Source organism: Pomacea canaliculata, linkage group LG11 (genome assembly GCF_003073045.1).
Source record: "Pomacea canaliculata isolate SZHN2017 linkage group LG11, ASM307304v1, whole genome shotgun sequence".
In the NCBI taxonomy this organism is placed as follows: Eukaryota; Metazoa; Mollusca; class Gastropoda; order Architaenioglossa; family Ampullariidae; genus Pomacea; species Pomacea canaliculata.
Window position 1 is genome coordinate 8140094 of NC_037600.1, and position 22854 is coordinate 8162947.

General features: G+C 39.3%; 2 protein-coding genes and 1 long non-coding RNA gene across 4 annotated transcripts; 2 read left to right on the plus strand and 1 right to left on the minus strand.

Annotated features, from left to right (window-relative positions):
* The first annotated feature begins 382 nt into the window (after positions 1–382).
* On the plus strand, positions 383–9961 carry LOC112576193 (O-acyltransferase like protein-like). Of its 2 annotated transcripts, none has more exons than XM_025258472.1 (15): positions 383–1674; positions 1948–2105; positions 2482–2563; positions 2938–3043; positions 3481–3677; positions 4044–4250; positions 5054–5153; positions 5660–5752; positions 5962–6124; positions 6348–6427; positions 7042–7155; positions 7591–7714; positions 8137–8314; positions 8593–8735; positions 9107–9961. In XM_025258472.1, the coding sequence occupies exons 1-15, from the start codon at positions 1014–1016 to the stop codon at positions 9209–9211; spliced, it is 2511 nt and encodes an 836-aa protein (XP_025114257.1). In that variant the 5' UTR covers positions 383–1013; the 3' UTR covers positions 9212–9961. The 2 variants fall into 2 exon arrangements, with proteins under 2 accessions (XP_025114257.1, XP_025114258.1); XM_025258473.1 differs by having other exon boundaries at positions 5962–6121.
* Positions 9644–16679, minus strand: LOC112576194 (intermediate filament protein ifa-1-like). The gene is made up of 12 exons (XM_025258475.1): positions 15878–16679; positions 15185–15356; positions 14551–14646; positions 14139–14288; positions 13850–13975; positions 13367–13453; positions 12801–12880; positions 12441–12472; positions 12095–12225; positions 11154–11261; positions 10507–10623; positions 9644–10235 (listed from the first exon to the last, which is right to left on the minus strand). The coding sequence occupies exons 1-12, from the start codon at positions 16282–16284 to the stop codon at positions 10224–10226; spliced, it is 1518 nt and encodes a 505-aa protein (XP_025114260.1). The 5' UTR covers positions 16285–16679; the 3' UTR covers positions 9644–10223.
* Positions 16680–18294: 1615 nt separating this feature from the next.
* Positions 18295–20431, plus strand: LOC112575458. Its single transcript, XR_003101648.1, has 4 exons — positions 18295–18362; positions 18927–18991; positions 19585–19771; positions 20233–20431. It is a non-coding gene; the product is annotated as an uncharacterized LOC112575458 (long non-coding RNA).
* Positions 20432–22854: the final 2423 nt, after the last annotated feature.

Consider the following 22854-nt stretch of genomic DNA (forward strand, 5'->3'; position numbering starts at 1 on the left):
ATTATTATTATCTGGACTTCTTCCAGAGGAATCCTCGGGCCGGGGTACACCAGATTAAAGTCTCTTGAAAATTACAGATGATGTAGAGATATATAATTAAATCACATAAAGCATTCGATATCCATTCTTCAATGAAAAATAATAAGGTAAATAAGAAAGAATAGAAAGGTAAATATTTTGTAAAGAAAAAAAATCTTTTTCCATAGTGATTTTTTCCATAGTGATTAAATGGCTGAGGAAAATAAATAAATAACAAATGCACTTTTAAAAAATCAGGTAACATCAAAACTGTTGCTAATTTTAACATTATTCCTTGATGCATTGTTTTAAACATAGGATTTTAATTTCTTTATTTATCAGTTTTATTTATGGTGATCCGTGTATTTTCAGCTGTCCTGCCTGTAATGTAACTCCTACCAGGGTTAACACATTAACAGTGCTAATAAAACCCTCTCAACGGACTGCGCACTATTTATAGCAAAATTAGATAAAACTTTGCTCTTGCATATTCTACATTTCAAATCAGAATATGCTCTTAGTCCACTTCCTTGAGGCAAATCATTACGCCTCGATCATTAATGCTGACCGTAGTTTGAGAAATATCATCAGATTTTTTTTCATTTAAAAAAAAAAAAAATCCGGCGAGGAAATTTCCAGCTGGTCTTAAGTATAGTATTCAAAGCAAAGCTGTTTACTCGGAAGGTTGCATTTTAGTACAAATCGATTAGGTTTCACCTGATTTCATTAAGATCGGAAACACCTAAAGGTTAGTCTTCAAGAGCTTATTATTGTTGGTTTACACCGTAAAGACTGTCACAAAGTCCTTTGAAGAAAAAGTCCTGTCATAAGCTCTGTATGAAGACAGCTGTTAACATGTCTACCTGCAAACAGTAATGAAAGAAAAAGATTTTTTTCCTTGAAGAAGAAGTGGTATGAACAGTTGAGCGATTTGGTGACCTGGGAATTCACTTAATGTTTTCGAAGAGCAGGTGAGTCGCCATCATATTTCTCCAATGACATGCATAAGGATAATGGATGCCTTTGGAATGATTCTCCCTGCAAACCTCGTGGTTTCATTCTGTGCATTTTCTGTACTGGCTACCCTTACATCGACATTATCACCTGTGCCCTTATCGCTGACGACAAGGCTTGACGCTCTAGGACGTAGCCAGACCTTAGTTCATCAATCTGCAAACTCCTCCTCCTCCTCCTCCTCCTCCTCATCATCATCATCATCATCATCATCGTCGTCGTCGTCGTCGTCGTCGTCGTCGTCGTCAGCAGCAGCAGCAGCAGCATTGACAGTTTCACCCAGAGAAGTCAGCCACCTGGTTTCCTTTTCTCCGGGGATGTCATCACCAGATGAACTGCTGGAGCGTGCAGGAAGCCTTTTCGATGCCTACATTAGGGGAAGGTATCCGTTGTCAGGATCAATCCAGCCTACAAATGGAAGTTTTCATAGTAATGAATCAGCTCAGCACTCCTACTTTATAGCTAAAGAAGCAGACAGAAAAGATCGCAAAAATGCCGCAAGTTCTGATCCAGAACAGATTGGGGGAAATGTCACAGCTTTCGACTTAGAAAATCAAACAACGGAGATATCGCCGCTGTGCAGAAACAGAAGAGCACAACTGAAGCAGTCTGTCCAGCACGGAGAGGAGTGGGCGTTGAAAAGTGAGTAGTTATTCGTGGAGGTAGTGTTGGTAGGCAAAGTTTGCATTTGAATGTATGTGTAAGTGGACATGAGAATTTCTATGTGAGTTTTCCTTCCTGTATGTGTGAATGGACAGCAGGAGAGAGCTAACAAATAAAACCACGAACGTGCAAAAGCGGGATTCAACACACACATATACATTATCTCTCTACCCCTCCCATTCCTTCCCTACCCGCCTTAGATGCAAATGAATATAAGCCAGGCCAATGTCGAGCTTTACACTTCTAAACTAGTGGTGGACGCTGATGGGAGACCAGGGCCCGGGGTGCTTCAGAAGCGGCTCAGCTGGTTCGGTGCCTTTGACGAATGTCTTGGGGTGGAAGCGTCTCCTCGACACACCAATTCCTCCTGGCGCGGGCAGTACTGCCTCCTCACGATCTCTATAAAGGAGGTTAGGGGAGCTCAAGGCAGAGGATGATGATCATGGCTGCCTAACTGTCTGCCTCGCCCAACTTAACATTCAATATCTTTCTTGTTCAAATTCTTCTTTAAAATGAGTACCAATCTTCTTTAAAGCATCGTGAACTAACACCATATTGAATTCTTGTTTATAATTTAATAATTGTAAATCTGTCACGTTTCTTGACTTATCATTATGAGGAAACTAAAGAAATAAGAGAAATATGTTTCTAATGAAATTTTCAATTTGTCTGCGAGATTCTTTTTATTATCTGAATCCAAAGATTTTAAGCACACATTTACATTAACACTTTCCAAAAGTTTAGTTAGCTGAATTTGTTTTAAATAAATCGAAATTATTTTGTCAGATAGCAAACGTAACCGCCGTGGTCGGAGTGTGTGTGCCTGAAGAATGTTCCAACAGCGACGTGTATACTGCAATGGTCGATGGTGAGCCATTTGTCTTTCATAGTGTGAAAATTACTTTGTGTTGTTTGTTTGGTGTAGTCTAGACATATTTACTCTTTGCACATCATGTGTATACATACAGTATAAGCGTGCATGCGTCACGGCTGCAGGTGCATACATACCTGGGTCATAAATGCAAGCAGCATTATTAAAACGCATATTAGCACACAAAAACACAAGCCAAACGAAAAAAGTGAGAGAAAGAAAGGAATGTTTTATGTCAGCATCTACAATGATGTCTGCCCCTCTCTCTGCATGTGACACTACGAAATAAAGTCGTCGAGAAGTTCTTCGCTCCATAAATTAGTCACTGTACAAGGTTGCTCATAATTCTCCAATGAATCTGTGATCCCCAGAAGGTATTCCGGGACTACGTGATACCTACGTGACACTAGACCAAATTGTCAACGTGGACTGCAAGTCCAGGAACCCACCACTGGATGCCACAAGCAAAGGTGTTTTGTAAGTATGTGGTTTTGAACATCATATTCCTGCATAGAATGCAAGGTGAACAGTTAATACCTCATTTTAAATTACCTCGTGAGAGGTGCTCACTGTTCTGTAGTCTGATGTATGGCTTGATGTAAGGTTTGAAATCAGAAAACCTATAACACTCTATTTTCTCCTCCTTTTTTTCTGCAAAGTGGGGATGCGCACTTGCAAGTTCAGTTCTTAGATGATGATTTATTCGTATTAGACCATTCTCTCAAAAAGCAAAACCAAAAAAACTGCAGTTTTGTAATGTTTGTTCTACTTGTCAACCAGTCTACTATCCTACGTCTCTGTTCATCAATTCTTCTGATCATCCAGAAATACAAAGAGAGAGAGAGAAAGAGAGAGAGCATGATGCTTGCTAACGTGTCACTGTCCGCAGCCTCTTATTGTGGTTCGTTTCTCAGGTCGTTCCTGTCACTCGTCACCATGGTAATCATTGGCGCAACACTTTTCGACCTGTTTGTGTCAAACAAAGCCACACACAAAGTTGCAGCCGGTCCAAAAGATTTGTCTGTTCTGCTGAGACCATCCAGTGTCAGACCGACTGAAGACACAAAGCTTCTGAGGCGTCCTCTGACAGCAACCAAGAAGCACACACTGCGTTAGTCGGCACCATTTTGTTTTCTAGAAGTCTCTTTTTTTGACAGTCCAGTGTCTACGCTACGGCTTTAAAAATGTTAATCATTTGCGAATAAATAAATTATATTTTAATCGAGTGTCCCCAAAGTCTCATTAACTGTTATTGTTCTCCTTCCACAAAGAATCTTTAATGAGCACTTTTTCAGTTTGGGTCTTTTTTTTTTTTTCTTTTGTTATATTCACTCATTTTTATTCGTTCATTAGTTTTTCCTTCTACAGCTACTTATAATTTCTATTATTTTTATTTTTTCTTCTTTTTGTCTGTCTTTTTTGTGACCTGTTCCTATGTCCTCCTCCTGACGCAGTGTCCCTGATTCATTTGTTTCAGCGGTTGTCCTGCAGTTGTTCCTGTCCTTCTCGCTTAAGACCGGTTGGAAGAAGCTGATGGCGCCAGAGAATGAAGAGAAAGATCGTGAAAGCCTTGATGAAGTTCAACGATCACCCAACGCTCTGCGCTGTTTGCATGGTCTGCGCGTGCTGACTGTGCTCTGGGTGATCATGAGTCACACCTGCCACTACGCAACAGTCGTTCCAGGTGTGTAGAGGTGTGCGTGTGTGCGTGTGCGTGTGCGTGTGCGTGTGCGTGTGCGTGTGCGTGTGCGTGTGCGTATGTGCGTGTGTGTGGTGTGTGTGCGCAGCAGCAGCTGCCCATCTGCACAGCCGAAAAAATTAAAAAGGTTCATATAATCAGGTATAACATGATGCTGGATAAGCCCTTAGGCAACAATTTAAAATCGAAACTAGCTGACATAAGCGGGAGCAATATGCTGTGCTTGTGAATCTCATTTGCTGCTGTTTTCTTGCTCGAGACGATGCTAAAATATGTTAAAATATTTATTTTATGCATCTGATCCCCGAATTGATGTAGATAGATGTGCTTAGAAAAACATCAATAACCTGGTTACCTTTACAGGTCTTGCTAAACAGTATGTCAACCTTCGGCAATCTAGAGAGAGGAAAAAAACTGAGTTTTCACATTCAGAAACTAGTCTCTATAAAATACACTCACAAGGTAACTTACTACAGTAACTTATTCCAACTTTCATCAAACTACAACATTGCATTAGGCATTCTAAGTTGTTATTTCTTCATTTTCCTTAATGGGACCACGATGCTGCTTTTTATATCAAACCATACAAGTTTCTGTCCTTATTATATTTAGATGTCTACAGTGTGATAAAATAACAAAGAGCATCCACCACGTTAGGGAGTAAACATATTTGAAATACTACTCAGGAATCACTCTTTAGATTGTTCTCCTCTATTTCCATGTCAGAACAAAAACGGTTAAGTATTCTATTAAAGATGCCATGAACAAACGTGTTTCCCATCTTTTAGCAGCTAACACCATCCATACGTGGGAGAGGTACCGGCAATGGTGGCTGATTCAGCCAGTCATGAACGGAATCCTGGGTGCAGACGTCTTCTTCACACTCAGGTGGGAATAGTAGATTCATTTGTCAATGTGACCCTCACGACATGATGTTTGCAATTCCTTCCTTTCGGTTTTCATTTATTCTAGAGTTTTCTTTTGCTTTTATCTACCTATTCTTATTTTTTCTTTTCTTTCTTTCTTTCTTCCTTAATTGAGTCCATACTTAATTTAAGAAGGTTACAAGGTATGTAACTGCGAAGAGAATTTATCCAGCATCATATCAATAGTTCTTGAGTACAAAGTTTTCAAAATGTCTGTAAACCATGCTGTTGGTTTATAAAAATAATGGCAGGCCAGTACTTCAGGACTGAGTTAATGATAAAAGTCTTTTAAAATGTAATTTTTTATAGCTGTGTAGAGGTGGTGCAACAGAAGTAAAATTAATCATCCAAAGGAATTTCTTAGATAAGACTTCTTGCAAGTTACATTTTGAGAAAGAATTAGCAAGGCTTGAGAAATTTCCGGTATTGATGATCTAGTACCTAACTGTTTGTTGTTTTTGTTGACAGTGGACTCCTGGTCGGGTATCATACGTTAGGGTATATGAGCAAACTGGACCAGAGACCTAACATCTTCAGGTTTTACTCTCGTCGGTTCTTGAGGTACATCATATCAGGATTTAGTTTTTCAGTCTGTTGTATAACTACACGACTAGATAAATAAATCTTTCTAAGTAAACTAAACATAGTATTGAAATTATATTGTCGTGGTATCATTTATGGTTCACATCTACCTTTTGATTGCTTCATACAGGCTTTTTAAAGCCTCTCATAAGTTGTTTTGAGATGTCGTCACGTGGTTTGTGATACAGGTTGACACCACTTTATGCACTGGTGATCGCCATAGCTGCAGGGATCGCCCCACACCTTGGAGACGGCCCCTTGTGGCCTGCGACAGGCCCTGGAGGTCAGTGTCGTGACAGCTGGTGGGTCAACTTGCTGTATGTCAACAACTTCGTCACAGAGGAACAGGCGGTGATTGAAATTTTAGTAGTTTCGAATTACTATCTCTCCAGATGTTAATTCAGTACCTACTGACATTTGGCCTTTTTTTTCAGAATAATTGTTAATGATTCTTGTTGCCATTGGTGACCATTTATTATCAGACTTACAAATCATCACAGCTTCTTTGTCTTTCTGCGGGTTGTGGGTATCCAACAGGCAACATTACATACTAAATGAAAATAGTCTGTCGCAGTGTCTTGACTGGACGTGGTACCTGGCCAACGACATGCAGCTCTATCTTATCTCTCCAGTCATCATCTTCGTTTTTTACTAGTGAGTTTGCATTTTTGAATGAAGTCCTGTGACCTTATGGTCATTGGGTACTGAGGCGTGAAAGGCTTCACTAATCGTGGCTAAGGGGGGAGGGGAGTACACTGCGCTACACGGGTATCGAACCGGTCTATCTGTGTGATTAAGCTGCCGTCATGTAAACACTTTGCCAAATTTGATTAAGCTTTCGTACATTTTTTTTCTTTTTAAAAAGGGCCTTCAAAATATTTGAAATAAATTCTGAAGGTTGTGAACGTGGTGTCTGTTTAATTTGATATCAGCAACTACCTTGACGAAGGCTGCTAACTGCGACTTGAGTCAAGGAATAAACTGGTTTTGCTGCACAGATATAAAAAACGATTGAAATGTATGTTTTCTTTGTAGGATACCAACAGTGACTGTCACCTAGGAATGCACGTGTTATTGCCAGACCATCGAAATTACACACTTCGACTTTGAATGAGAAACTAATTGTGAAGAGTTAAGAAAGACAAACATAAACAAGCAGTGGAAACAAAGAGAGATCATAAGAACTCAAGCTATATAAAGTTAAATGAGAAATTGTGTATTTTTAATATCCTGACACTGTTTGCTAACAATGCACTTTGGTGTTGCAGCTACCCAGTGATAGGGATGCTCGTGTGCTTTCTTCTCATGGCCGCTTCTGTAGTAGCCACTGGCTTTGTGACCAAACATTACAATGTACCCGCTGGTCCTTCAGAGTGTCTTGAGTGAACATTTTTCTATTTACACATCACGCTCATAACTTTTTTGGTATCTTTAGAAGTATTTTTAGGTAAAGATGTGCATTATATACTATTTTCTTGGGGGTTTTGTTTGTTTTTGTTTTGCGTTTGCGTGTTTTTGTGACATGTCCCTTCTGTCCTAGAATCTTAATATTTGATTTTGGTAATATGAATATGATTTTTTAAAATAGAAGATGACTATATTTTTATATGAAATATACTGCGTAATTCTTTTTCAGTGGTAATTATTTCTTTCCAGAACAGATTTTTTCCTTTACTTTTTCTTAAGTTCAGCTATTTTTCGAATTGTAATTTTTAAAGTAGCTTTTTCGAGTGCTTGTGTTTACCGGACTTGTAGCCTTATACAAGATGTGTTTAAAGTATCACATATAAAACAGTCTTTGCTTGTATTTGCATTAGATTTATGAGAGGGGAGTTCTACCAGCAGTACGTCGTCAAGCCGTACTGCCGTGCAGCGCCGTACGTCATCGGCGTGTTGACTGGATGCCTCCTGCAGAGAAACTATTTTGCAAGGTTCAGCAAGGTTCGGCAATCTCTTTCTGCATAACCTATAGCTGTCTTCGTGTATGTTAAAGAAAATAAACGAATAAGTAAATGCCAGTAGTAGTTCAATGTTGTGCTCAACGCGAAAATCTAACGCGATGTTTGCAAGACTCCTTAAGGACCTTAACCGTACAAGCGCAACGATCTTTGATATTCGTAATCAAATGTAGAAACACAACATCTGTGTCCATTAATTTCAGTTCTGACACCTTTGGACACACGTCTGCTGGAAGAGAAGGGGTTAAAGTCTTGTTAAAAATATGTGCAGCTGTAGTTAATGACTTAATAATTAGCGCCATCATCACACTATGTAGACATCAAGTAGCGCGAAGTAAAAAAAAAATAAAAGTGGGAAGTAACTTGCTTTGATCCCCACTCCATTACTCCCGACCATGTGTGCAGATACTTTACAGCTGTGTTTGGGCAGCTGTCATCGCCAGCTGCTCTGCCGTTTTGTACGGCACAGTTGGAATGGCCGGGTCCAGCCAGTCCGTGACGTCGATGTACCTTGCTGTGCGTCACGTGGTGCTGGGTGCTGGGGTGGCCTGGCTTGTGTTCGCCTGCTCTACCAATAACGCAAGTACGTTGCCATTTAGTTTCACTCTCCTGGCTTAAAGACAAGCAGGAAAGATAAAATACTCAGTTAATGTTAAGGCGTTCAGACAAGCCGCGAGGGTCGTAATGGAGTTGTAGAAGTGTTATTGGAAGTAGCAGTGGCTGCTGTCGGTGCTGAAACATTTTTTTTTTTGTAGCAACATGGTCAGAAAACTAGCGGGGATGACGGGAGATGATGATGATGACGACGATGATGATGAATTCTCCAGATTTCGTTGATGTTGCTTTGTGCTCGTGCCACAGGGCCTCTGAACGCAGTCTTGTCATGGAAGCTGTGGGTGCCACTGAGCCGTTTGACTTACTGTGTGTACCTGACACACCCTTTGGCAATACTAAGCTACTACCTGAGCCTCAGAATACCTTTCTTCTTCTCCAAGTTCAACATTGTAAGTATGCTACATCAACAACGGTGGTCTTTGTAAAAATAAAGCTACAGTACCATGAAGATAGTAAACAGGCAGATCCTGGATAGCAATATAGGAAAAATGTCAATTAATATTTACAGTTTTGTGGGGTAAGTCCGATATAAAATAATAGTTGATTGTATTTTTTTCTGCCTAATACTTTAAATAAAAAGTGAAGATTACCCATTAAGAAAATTATTTTTTTCATAGATACCCTTCCTAACGTCCGTTTTGCTACAGCTCAAGAAGTTCCGAAAACATATTTACGTGTAACTGTTAAACCGCCCTCACCCTTACACACATAAAAGCAATTTGCATGCTTAATTGCATTACATGTAATATATTTCTTTCAGACTGTAGCCTTTATAGCAAACACATTCATTAGCTATGCCGCTGCGTTCCTGCTGTTCATCACCTTTGAGGCGCCCACAAGGGAGATAACTCGGATCTCAATTTAGTATTACGTCCCCTGGCTTTGATTTCGTTTGAAATGTGTGAATATTGAGAATCTAAACATGTGAATCTAAGAATGTTTTGAGTTTATTATAAGTTCCCTTATTGTTTGAGTTATTCAAATGTAAAAATCTGAAAATATACCATTACCTTGAAGGAAATATTTTCCGTAATAAACATTGCTTGAATTTTATATTAAGATTTCTGTAGAGATTTTCACATCTCAGTCGTGTAGGTGAATAGATCAGTTGTTCAATGTTTCGGGAAATCAAAATCCGACAATAAAATCCAATAAAATAATAGTTTGAAAGAATTTTATTTTTGAAAGTATTGTATTTGTATATTGTGAGGAAATGTTTGCTTGCCTTCATTACAAATAAAAACATAGTCAATCTGTAGAGGTTTCAACAGACGAAAACTCATAAACATGTCAGTCAGTATGTAAAGCTCTTTTTTTATTGGGATCTAGCCGACCTAAGCACTCAGAGCCATGCAAGTACATTTGTCAGTTTTAACTCAGCAAGCTGCGAATAATTATATTGTTACAACATCGACACAAGTTAAACTTTATTTTCAGACTTACAAGTCAATTGTGTTATTTATGTGGTAGCGCTTTTGTTAATGAGATAAACAAAATATCAAGTTAAAACTGATAATAAAAGTATTTTTTTATCACAGTTTATTACTACTCTATTTTTGTGTATAATAAATATAAAGTACAGCATAAATTGATAAATAAATACAAAAACAAATAATTAAAATAAAAATATTAAAATGGGTTAAAATGTTAAGGTGCAGTGTATACAGCAGAAAGAGTTGATTTTAATCGATTCTCTGGTAATGTTCAGCTTACAAAACTCACGCAATAATAAAGATTTCAATATAAGTATTTACGGATACTTTTTCATCAGTTCACGTAAGCAAGGCCGATATGTTTGACGATGATTTAAACAAACTACAGAGGTGATGGCTGGTTGAAAGATTAGCCTGGACAAGTCGTGTTTGCCGATTCTAGTCCTAACTGGCCTGCTGGAAAAGACAATAAAAACATTAAATTATACATACAGTTGAATATACATAAATAGTCATATTTTAGGGTATTTATATATGCATATGCACGCTCCCCCCACCACATGCACACACTAAACCGCTGTAAATATACATGCAGGTGAGAACATCTTGGATTTGATACTTCCTTCCTTCTTTGTTTCTTTGTTTGTTTCTTTGTTTGTTTCTCTGTTTGTTTCTTTGTTTGTTTCTTTGTTTGTTTCTTTGTTTTTTTCTTTCTTAAGCTCAGTACCTCTTCGCTGTTGCTGTACAAGGTAGTGGTAGTCTGGTACCCAGTTCCCCAGGATTTTGCCCCGTAAAAGACGAGATCATTAGCACCCCGGGAGGTGACATGTCCACTTGACCACACCTGAGACAAGAAGTTTGACTGAAGTACATTCTCACTGGACGAGTCATAATGTAACGACAATGATGAAGGGGACACTGGTGTTGGTCACATCATAGACCTGATCATGACATTTTAGTTGAGTTAAGGTTAGCGTTCGGAAGCGTTTACTTGTTATCAGCTGGTAGCAAAATTAATTAGCATTATAAGAAGGAAAAGAATGCGGATTACAGATCATTATTATCTGGCACTTATTTACTGTTATCTTCTCTTCCTGTATTCACTATATGTCATTCTATTTCAGCAAGGCATGAGGCTCCCTGTACATCGGATAAAGGGAACATCTGTTTACGTCAGGTGCCCAGATACACTTGTTTCTTTCTTATTATTCTGTAATGAAAAGTGTGTCTTTCTAATACGACAGGATCCCGGTACCAGGACCATCTCTTTGTACACGATATAAGCATAGAAGAGTACACAGGGTTAGCAGGTATCAAATATGTCAGATGTGAGATGTGGAGTTCAGTTTCTGTACCTTACGCTGCAATACTTACCTTCAGAGTCTTTCCAGCCATGACAACAGCACTGGGTGGAAAGTTGTAGACCAGGGGTTCGCTTCCCTCCACTTCTCTCTTTAAGGTCCAGTTGGCCAGTTTGACGTCCTGCACGATGCCAGACACAATGCGGTGACCGTGTTTTTAAAATACCAAAATCTAAATATTGTGACTTATAACTGACGAAAATTGTTGCTTGGGAAACCTGTAAACAGGTGTCACATACAAAGAGAGAAATACAATGTACCAAGAAACGAAATATGAACTTGGGGCATCATCTAGAGCAGGGATGCACAACCTACGGCCCGCGGGCCATATCCGGCCCGCGAAACTTCTGCCCACAGTGCAGGAAATCGGCATGTTAGTAATAAAAGAAGACCTTAAAAAAACGAAAAAAAGGAAGTATTTATCCCCACGTAGGGGCGTTTCCCAATCTTTTTTTTTGCGATGGACGAACATTGCGATTCAGTGCTCCGACTTGGTGTCTCTACGATGAGGCCGGACATTCAGAAGTTGGTTTCGGGAAAACAACTTCAAATATCCCACTAATTACTACATAATTAATGGTAAGTACAACTTGTTTCTAATAAAAATGGTATCTGCTCTATTTTTTCTTTTTTTGTATTTTTGCGGTGAAGTGGCCCGCGACACGGCCGTCCGAAATGGATATGGCCCGCAGGCCGAAAAAGGTTGGGTATCACTGATCTAGAGAAAGCAGGGGTGGGAAAACAAAATCATGGCGGCCAGCGAAGGGTCAACGGCTTTGCCCTGCACGAGCGAGCAGGACACCTGTCAGACAAAGGGACATAATCCAAGCTGCATCAGATACTTTTGCCACTGCTTGTGCAAAACTAACCACAAACTGATCAAGAAATATAACAATCTGGTAACATGAGGCTGTAAAAGGTGGAGCTAGTGCTCCTGAGCAAAGAATTACACACCCTTGGACTGTTGTTCTTGATGGTGATGTGCTTGCCTAACGGGTCCACATCGGCAATGGTTACATCATCACCGGTCGTTTGGAAGGTTGCACGGGCGTTGCGGGTGGTGGTGGACACACAAAGCGGGGTGCCTTTAAGACAGTGAGCAGGTAAAGCAGGTTTTAAACCTCAACGTGAATCTGTTTCCATGACACGATACTAAAACATTTCACATTGCTGACTCTTCATAGATAGCAAGTTCATCTTAGATTTATCACGAGGGTAAAGAAAGGGTCGAGAATGCAAATATCATAACGTTTAGATATCAATATGTGCCTCCTGAAAATTTTTTTAAAAATATGTGTACCTGCTAGTGTAGACTGCTTGGTCAGATCTGGTCTGAAAAGAGAATAAACGTGGAATTAAACAAGCAAGCAGACTTTCTGTAACAGTCAAGTCCTTAACCTCTCATCAGTACAGCAGGACAAATTACGGCACAGAGACACAACACTATTTTATTATTAAAACATTGATCGAAAAAGATCAAACGTCGAAGCTGCTCAGTCTCATCAGATTGGGCTCAGTTACATGTGATGTTTCTCAGTCTTACCGGATGTTTTTATTCTCACCTGATGTTTCTCAGTCTCACCTGATGTTTTTACTCTCACCTGATGTTTCTTAGTCTCACCTGATATTTTTACTCTCACCTGATATTTCTTAGTCTTACCTGATGTTGCTCAGCCCCGTGAGAGTTTTGCCGTACGTTGTCACTTCCGACTGAATGGTCAACATCTGGCGCACGAGTTTCTGTCACGACAAACAGGAGGCGTCACGTGAGACAAAGATCCCACTGAAACAATGGCTTATATTTCTCTCATTATCTAGAGTTTGGATAATGAAAGCAATCAAAACACAGAGGAGTCTAGATGTAAGAAACCACCGATGGACTCTGTCACAAAGATACAAAGAAAGTTTACCTATTACTTATTTTGAGGTTTCCTGACAGCGCCAGACACCATCGTGTAACTCAGCTTTAAACATATTTGATAAACATACTGTCATCACTATTGCTGCTGAGAATAAACGATACTTACTCCTAAATTATATGTTAATCCCAGTCTTTGTTTTCGGATTTTCTTTCTTATTTAACCATCCCATTTTGAAAATAAATTGCCACAACTGGTTATTGTTATAGTTTTCCCCTGCTTCTATTTGTTATAATTTCCATCGTTAGTAAAAGCTTTTAGTAAACATTCTACTTGTAAGAATTTTTTTATGTTTAAGAAGACTTACCATCAACTTCTCCACCTGATTCTGTAGGTCGTCGTTTTCGTTCTGTAGATGACTCAAGTGCTCAATTTTCTCTCTCAGAGAAAATATCTGGAGCAGACGAAAGTCAATTTCCTGTTTAAAATTTCCTTCTATTCTCGCTCCTGTGAAGTTCTAGCAAGGTCTAAACACTTTTTTGACAATCACTTAATAAATACACGATATTATTTCAGCCATTTAAGGGAAATAACTCTTCACCGTTCTCCAGATACCTGTCTACAAATATGTTTTCTTTCTTCATTTTTGTTCTTTTTTTATTTTCTCCTCAATCTCTTTATTTCTTGCTTGTTTCTTTGCCTTTCTTTTGTCTTATTTATTTATTTATTTTATGGTAAATATCGTTTTCTAGTCTGGAGCACAGAAAGCTACAATTAAGCACGTTTCCATGAATGTATTTGTGTGTGGTAGTGCGTGTCTGCGTACGAATATGTGCATGTTTGTACATGCCTCAGTCTCTAGTTGAGCTTTTTCTGTCTCCGACAAGCTCAGGTCCTTCTGTGCTCTCTCAGTCTGTTCTTGTGCCTTGCTCAGCTGCCCTCCCAGGTGTTGCAGGCGAGTCTGGAGTTCTTGCACCTGCAGGCACGTGAAGAATGCTGTTTACACTAGAGCTCATCGCTAATAATGATAATAATAAGTATTCTATTCGTGAATTTTATGATTCCTGTGTCTTCGTTTCTTTTCTAGTCAATGTAGTCAGTTTAAAGAATCATGTGCAAGCTTGTAGTTTTTTTCTTACTTGGAATTTGTGATTTCTTTCCCTCGTCTCCTGTTCTGCCTGAAACTCAGCCTGGATGTAGGCACGGAGCTGACTCAGTTCTTTTTTCCAGAAATCGCTGTAGATGACATTAGTCTCTCTTGACTCCAGTATCGCCAGTCGCTTCTGGCACTGAGAACAAAATAGTGAGTAAAACGATATGTATTATTCCCCTTCTCTTCTGCCTACATTATTTCTGCCTACTTATACGTTCTTCCTTTCCTCTTTCTCTCTCTCTGCCTGTCATAATCCTTCCTAACTTTCTACCCGTGCTTTTAAACTTCCCCTATTTATCTTTTATAGGGGACCATAATAATCCTTTTCATCAATTACCTCATAAAGTTAAGCATTCAACAGAGTGTTTCCCAGAAGAATGCACCCCTTACTCAGATACCTTCTCGTGTTCAGCCCTTAAAAACTTGAGTTCCTCCGTCAAGGTGTGCACGCGATTCTCGGCTTCCAGGCGAGAGTTCATTTCTGTCAGAAAATCCTGACAAATTGAGAGAAAATTGTTTGTGTTAATACAATACAATACTGACATAGAAAGAAACACAAAAAGGAGGACAGAAACACAGAAAAAGAGAGAAACACGAAAGACAGAAACACAGAAAATGACAATCAAATAAACATACAGAAACAGAAAGAGAGAAAGGCAGGAACACAGAATACAAAGAAAGAACGAGAACTACAAATAAGCAGAGAGAAAGACAGAAAGAAAGAGATATTGAGAGAAAGAAGCAGATGAATAAAGAGATACACAGAGAGAAACAGTGATAGAAAGATAGGTAAAGAAAGATATGGACGAGAGTGGAATAAAGAAAGTGTAGCCCATGCGTAGATTTGTTTGTTTCTTATAAACATATATCAACGCTTTTAAATCTTGTACGAGCATAAATCGCTCGTTTTTGCAATGTTTACTTATAAACATGTGTTTTCATTTTTATACATGTAGCTTAAAAGCTGAAAAAGTTGCATTTATAATCAAATTACAAATCGTTGATTCTTCTACCTGACAGAACAGTTCCTACCTGGGCTATAGACCTGACGTCATCTTCCAGTTTGGCGATTGTTTCCTTGTCTCTCTGTCTCTCAACTATCATCGGATTGTTCTCCAAACGGACTGTCAAAATGGAGACTTTTTCTTCCAGCTCGCTGATCTTCTTTACATCTTCATCTCGCCATCTCTTGGCCTCTTCCAGCCTTGGACAGCCAGACAAGCATACAGACAGGTGGAGAAGGATATGGGGGTAAGTAAGCAGACAGACAGACGGGCGTTCAGAAGAGAAGCAGAAGATAAAAAACATTATTACACACGAACAGATGACAACCATAGTGAAAGAGATGGACGGGGGCAAGGAATATTCTGTCGGAAAGAATATCTTTAATGGCTGCTAATTTATATGTTGTTTCAATTCATCTGAAACCTTAGCTAGGACTTAAAAATATATAAAGAAATACATCCACAGCTTGGGCTTTATTTTACCTCCGATATAAACATAGAACCTTATCAAGAACACTGGAGGTACATCTGGAAAGATTGTAGATTATCATCCGACCGACTGGATTTATACCTGTTTCTATTTATAGGCGCGCGCCATATTTTCCTTACTATTACGTTTAAATCCATCTGTAAAATTTCCTCGGTACAAATATATTCCCACATCTTACATAGTTTCCTGTATTCCCTAATGTCCGTTCCAGACAACGGGCTTTAAACTTACTCTTTTTGAGCCTGCTCCATCTTTCGCTCCAGATTCTCCACCTCCACCTCCAGGTGAGCTCTCTCGTCCTTCACCTTCTCTACGAGGTCACGGGCAGAGCTCAGCTTGTCCTCGTACTCCTCCTTCAACTTCAAGTTCTCCTGAGCTTGGTCCTCGCTCTTGTCCCGCATCAGTCTGGTCTGCACCTTCAGGAAGCTGATGTTCTCGGCGTAGTCCTGCAGGACAGCGTTGTTCTCCTGCATCTCCCTCCTCAGTCGTTCCCCCTCCATCTCCATAGAAACCCACTGGACGGTGGGTTCCATGGTGAAGCTCTCGAACCCAGTGGATCTGGCGGATTCGAAGCCAGAAGAAATCTGAGACTGAGTAGAAATGTTGAGAGGGCTGTGCAGACTCGACATTTCATTCATCTTCACTTCTTCTCACAAAATCAGTGTTGATGTTTCTTCAATTCTTTTCTTAGAAAAACAATAACCTTAAAACTTTTGTTCTTAGTATATGTTCATAAAAACAAACAGCGAAATGCTGAATAATCCTCTCAATTATTCTTAAAAAAAATTCTGAAGAACTACAGTTGTATCCAAGTATGAACTGTGAACAATTTCTTGGATTATCCACTTCGAAAAGAAACTGTATTTTAAGACTAAAGGTGCGGACAACAATGATCCGTGCCGAGTCTAGTCGTGAAGAACATTGAAGCTTCAGAACCCAAATGATTCGTTGTTTCTGAACCATAACTTTTTAACAGCTTTAAGTATCTTGTGCAAACTGGAAGCTCAGAGTTGGTCTCCCACTCTGTGTTCCTGCCGAGAAAAAGATTTCCTGTCACGCAAAGTGCCTGGTCTGTAATTGTCTTGGCGGTTCTAGAATACTCTCTGTGTCTCCAAGCGTGACGGCCTGGAGAGATAGACCTTGAAAGGCGATTCCTGCCACAAAGGCTACTGGCACGAGAGACAAAAGGTTGATCAAAGAGTCGGGTAAAATTGCTTAGTCGTGAGGAATGCAAGACGAAAGAAATGCGTCTTCATACAAAGAATGTGGCATAATATCTGGTGGGAAGCCTGATAAATACAAAGCTGAAACACTCATCTAGTTTTATTCAATGCACTTGTGTGTGTGCGTGCGTGAGTGAATTTAATTTATGTTAAACAAACTTAATATGTCTGGACAGTTCCACAATAATGTCTTCAATAAGCGAGCTCGTCTGAAAGACAAACCCCACCGACAACCCACACATAACAAACATTCTCGTCAGCTACAGTTGCAAAGACAAAGCTCAAGCTACAGGTTTTCTATAGTGACGTGGTGATAATTATCAGTTACAAGGCAGACTGAATTAGAAGATTGTCTTTCACCTTTTCTGTCCTGCCGGTCTCGTTTTGGCTGAAGCCCAATAAAAACGGTAACACTATGGAGCCATGAGAAACAGTCACCTTGTCTGTATTATGGTTTATGCCTATGTATACATATATATTTTTTTCTATGTAAATGTGTAAGATATAATAATGTTTGTTAACAGGAAACGGGTTTAAAGAGAGTAAGGGAGGGTGAAGTTAAAAGTTCTTTAAAATGAGATCGCTGTCAACAGTCGGCAAGGCAAACTAACACCTTTACTACAAGTGCTCATCACTTGACGATATTTTGTCACATCAAGCTTTCAAGAAGTGTGTGGAGAATTCACTGACGTAGACAAATCGACTGTGGCGAGAGTCACCGATGTTTCGCATCGGCGAGCACCTAACGGAATTTCATTGCCAGGATCAAGGTTGTGGTGAAAAGACAAAGACATGCAGACACATCGGGCCTGTGAATTTCCTTCAGTACTTGGATTTATCGACAGCAACTTGATTTCAGACTCCAATGGAAAATAAACTAAACTTATATATAATATTAATAATTGAATTTTTAATGCGCTTGTACATGTGTGAATGATGTCCTGGAGGCCTGCCAAGCCCGCATTGGTGGTGTATTGTCCAGGTTGCCAGATCCTTTCTGTTGCCCTGTTTCTATATCCTAGGCTTTTATTTAATTTAAAGTATTATGATTATGCTGTTTTTTTTTCCCCCCGTCTCAGCTCTGGGAAGGAGTAAGAGTTGCGATCTTTCACTCATCAGCACTTTTCTCTCATGCATCAGCAGATCTATTTTCACGATCTTTCACAATCGTAACTTTTCTCGCATGCAGATCCCGCCAAACAATCATCCGCCGGTCCCGCCAAAACTAACAACAATAATTCCGGACTACCGGCCCTCTACATATAATTTTAAAAAATTTAAGTTTATAGCTAGTGAGAGAAAATGATTTTAAAAAACATCCTTACATAGTAGAGTGGGAGGACAGAGGGTGCGTGCAGGATGAAAGAGCGTGAATACGAAAGTGAGTGGGTGACGAAAGTCTTCAAAATGCATGTATGGATGACGTAAAAAAGAACGCCAGAGAGAGAGCGCGTTCGGACCGTTACTTCACTGATCAAAACCAACTCATCGAGGTAGGTTGTAGGAAGCCATTTTGCATGTTTTTTTTCAGCCTTTCGTCTTTCTTTATTAGTGTGTGTGTGTACGTACGTACGCGTATTGCATCGTATACATTGTTCTACAAGCAGCATTCTGATTTTCAGAAAAAATAAAAGGTATTTTAATAATAATAAATAATCCTAGATTGCAAGAAATGTTTTATAAAAATTTAGACATTATTAAAAAATTTTGCAAAAGCGTTTTAAAATCTGTCCAGCCAACTTTATATCTTTACCTCTTCATTGCTGTAAAAAGCTTACGCCAACCTTTTTCCTTCACGATAGATTACAAAGTGAAGTTATATTGGCAAGAGCTGGTTGTATGTATGTAGGGAGAGAGAGATTAAAGTTACACATTTTACAGGGATGATCGAAGGGTTTGGTGTTAAAAGCAGAATGTTATCTTCAAAGGTAATGGCTTGCATAGAGATATATAAATGTAGTCACTGCCTTTGGTTTAATGCATATGTGATCCTTCGGCTGCCGTAAAAATTCTTAAATTTTGAAGTGACTTTTTTCTTCTTTTTTTTTTCAAAATAGTGATAGAACAGCGAAACAGGGAACAGATGGAGCCGCGAGACTCTAAGAAGCGAAAACGCCCAGAGGTATGTCCATCATGTTTCTTCTGATTTTATGTACTGCCTTTAAGCCCTGACGGCTGTGTTAATTTTGCATACTTGGGAGTACTGTTTGCTCAGGAAAGGCATTTTATGTTGCTTTTGCTTTCTTTGTGACAGTTTTATTTTGTTAGTCTTATTTTCTACTCTGCTTCTCTTCCTTAAATCATTAGTGTGTTATATGGGTGTTCTTATACTAGTAGGTTGAAATATGCTCAAGTATAATGTCTTTTTTTTAAAAAAAAAAAGCTTTGCAGTCTATTTAGTATAATTGCTCATTGTATACACATTTAAGTAAATAAAATTTAAAAAAATAGAAATTAGTCACATGATAAATGTCAGCCACAACTGTTAACAAATGAAAAGATGTTAGTATACGGTGCAAAAGACGAGAAAGGGGAGTACATTGAAGTTTTTTGTTGGCCAAATGATAGCAATCGACTATAGGTAGTGATGAAATTGACTGATGCTCAGATCAACAAGCCATCAGAAAATTTCATCTGGTTGTTTCCAATATACCCCCACACACATATGCATGCCTAGGCACATTAATTAAGTGTTGTTTTTTTTATTATTTGCAGCAAAACCTAGGAGAGCCTTGGAGGAGAAGCATGTTGGATAGCTTTTTCTCCTATCTTGAATCTGTGATGGAAAATCTACCTGAAGATGCACAGAGAGATTTGCAGGAAAGGATACTTCAATTCGTCCTCGATGCAGTGAGACGACATCAAGCTCTTTCTCCCCCTCCTGGTTAGCTAAGTAGCTAAGGTAAACCATCATAAAGCCAGTAACTAAGGCTCTAACTCATAGAGGAACCAATTTTGTAAATAGTTGAAACATGCAGCATGCCTGAGATGAAATCTAAAACCAGGACATCCGTTTAATTTTATTCATGATCAACTCTAAACTGTTGCACCACTAGACTGATCTCAGCATGAGAAAGATATGAGTGCAGACAGGGAATGCATGTTTGAACGGACAGCTATGGAGGAGTGGGGTTTTATTATTTTCTTACAAAGTACAAATTTTTTCATAATCTTTTGCAAAGATTATGGTTGCCTGGGTTTGTTACATGGTCTGTAGGTTGGTTAGGTAGATGAATGACTACTCAGTCAGATAATTTGTTATGGGTTATTTAGGTAGGTGGATGACTGCTTAGTCAAATTAATTGTTACTTCGTATATGGATACAAATAATGTATTGAACCTCTGACTTTCTTTTTTTTTCAGCCTTTCAAGACATTGTCAAAGGAACTGCTACTGCCCAATATCTTAAATGTCTACACCATCCTCGCAGTGATGCTGCAGTTTGCTGTCCATTTCTCTGGTTTAATGTTTCTTGTTTACCATGCAAAACAGCTGACTTCTAGGTTTACACTCCTTGTAATCCTATAAATTTCATGTTCTTCGAGAAAAATTCTTTAAAGAATCCATTTCTTTCTCTAGTTCTTTCATACGTGAGTTGGAGTGTGTGCCCTTTATATATAGATTGTTTGGTTGAGTGCAAGTTTTAATTCATTGAAATCATTTTTAAGTTGAGCTATATTTTGTTCAGTTCGGTGCTGATTATCATCTAACTTTTTTGATAATTTCTCACCTGGCACTTTTAGTTGTTCCTCCATTCTTTTTAAGAATTTGTTGAAGGTAAATTCGTCCATAGTTCCTGGATTTAGTTTAACATCGCCGCACCTCTCTGCCAGTGAGATGAAATTGAGAAGAATGACAATGCGGATCACATAATTTCGTAGCTTGAGTCCCTTCATTCGTTGCCTCGCAATGTCAGCTTTTTCCCTGAGAATGATCATCAAGACTGGGATAAAAAGTCCATTACCCCAAACTTAAAGAAAATGTGCACAAATAGATTCGCAGGTGGATCGCATCCGCCGGCATGTTCCACAGAGTGAGAGAAAGAATGACAATGATAATGACTATTCTTTATTAGACATAGCTCGCGCCTCTACTGATACAGGTGTGAAGATTTATTAGCACTGGAAGAGTAAGTACATTCAAACCTTGTAGTATTCTGCACATGCACCTGTTGGGCTTTCAGAAGTATAGGGGAATCCTTGGAGGAAAGGTCGGAATGTGAGGCAGCTAACAAGCACAAATCACTGTCATATGTAAATTTCCTATTTCGGCTCTTGCAGCAGAATCCCAAAACTTCATCAATGTAGGTCCGTTGCAGCGACATGCAACGAATTTCTCACAAACCTATCTTATCTCTTGTCCTCAGCATTAAACAATTTACCATCATATATCGTTCATATGTTATAAAACATTATAGAACTGTTCACATAACATCCATGTCACTGCAGGTGTCAACATTAGCTGTTAACTACAAGGTATTTGTAACGATTCGCGATTCAAAGTGAATATTGTTTCTTGTTTCTAGTTGTTTGTGGTCTCAGCCATAGGTCTGAGCTGTGATACCAGGGGAGAGCAGTCACGCGTCTGATGACGCCATCTCTCCGTGAATTATTTCCCGTCATTCAATGAGTTTTTACAAAAGAAATTATGGTGAGGCGTAACCACGGCGACTACAGTTAATCCAGACGGGATCCATGCCACTTTAACGCTTTAGTTACTTTTCTTTCTTGCTCACACGTGCATGTACACATGAATACACACGTTCACATACGCACCTTGGAGAGTAAAATAAACAAGAGGCATCCAGCCAACAAAAGCCCCTGCAAGGTAGCCTGTGCGTCCGAAAACTTTAATATCATCCCGATAAAGGACACTCTGGCTGTAGCAAGGATCAAAGCACCGAGGGCCAGGATCTAAAACATTTGAAGTGCGGTAACCAGAGTGCAGCGGCCCTGCTTGATGATGTTACAAACTGAAGACAAAAGAAGGTTTCTGGTGTCAATGATGCCCGCACACTAGACTACTGATCGTTTTTTTTGTTGTTGTTGTTTTTTTTTTTTATTTTTGTTTTCCCAGTTTAAAGCTAGAACAAATTCCTCAAATTATTAATGGTTGAGAAGACCTTGTGCATATAGGCATGTGTGAGCATGCATGTGTAAGAAGTTACTCTAGCGGAAACATAAAATGTCAAGTATTATAATGCAAGACTAAAAACCAAAAGACAACACCAAGTCCTAGTGACGGAATTGCAACAAACAAAAAAAAAAAAAAAAATGCAAAAGGCTGTTGATGTTGTTCGTCTTGGATTTATCAGAATTGCAGACCTTACCCTTGACAATTACAGCTGTCGGCCAGTCTGCTTATTTTGAGGTACACTGGGTCAGCGCTATCCGCCATGTTCTCTCTGCACGCGCTTGCGCCGCTCTTGTCTGTGCGTTTGTTATATCTCGGGTTGATTATTGTTACTTATTACTAGCAGACTCCCCTAAACACCTAATACATAAACTACAGAAAGTACAGAACTTCGCTGCATGTCTGGTGCATAGAGTTCGGAAACGGGACCTTGCCACCCCGATCTCCTTCGTCATCTGCAATGGCTTCCAATCCGTTCTGGCATCCAGTCCAAACTATCCGTGCTGTGTTTTAATTTCTTTGCTGGCTCCTTCTGTCCTTCGTATCTGTCCATCTCTCCTTGTCTCAGTCGCTGAGAACATGCATGACTGTGAGCGCGATTATATATTACACTATAGAAATTACACGTTATTATTAAAGGGCTGTACCTGATAGGAAGCCTGCCAAGTGCGATTGGCTGTCGTTGACTGTCCACGTGTGTTTATGTTCTTTCATATAAAAAGAATGTTGTTACACTGTATGTACTGGTATGATGCTGTGAGCACCTTTCAATATCATTATTCATAACGGACTGCTTAAGTGCAAGTGTGTTTGTGCTGGTTAGCGCGTTCTCGTGCATCCATAATTGTGTGT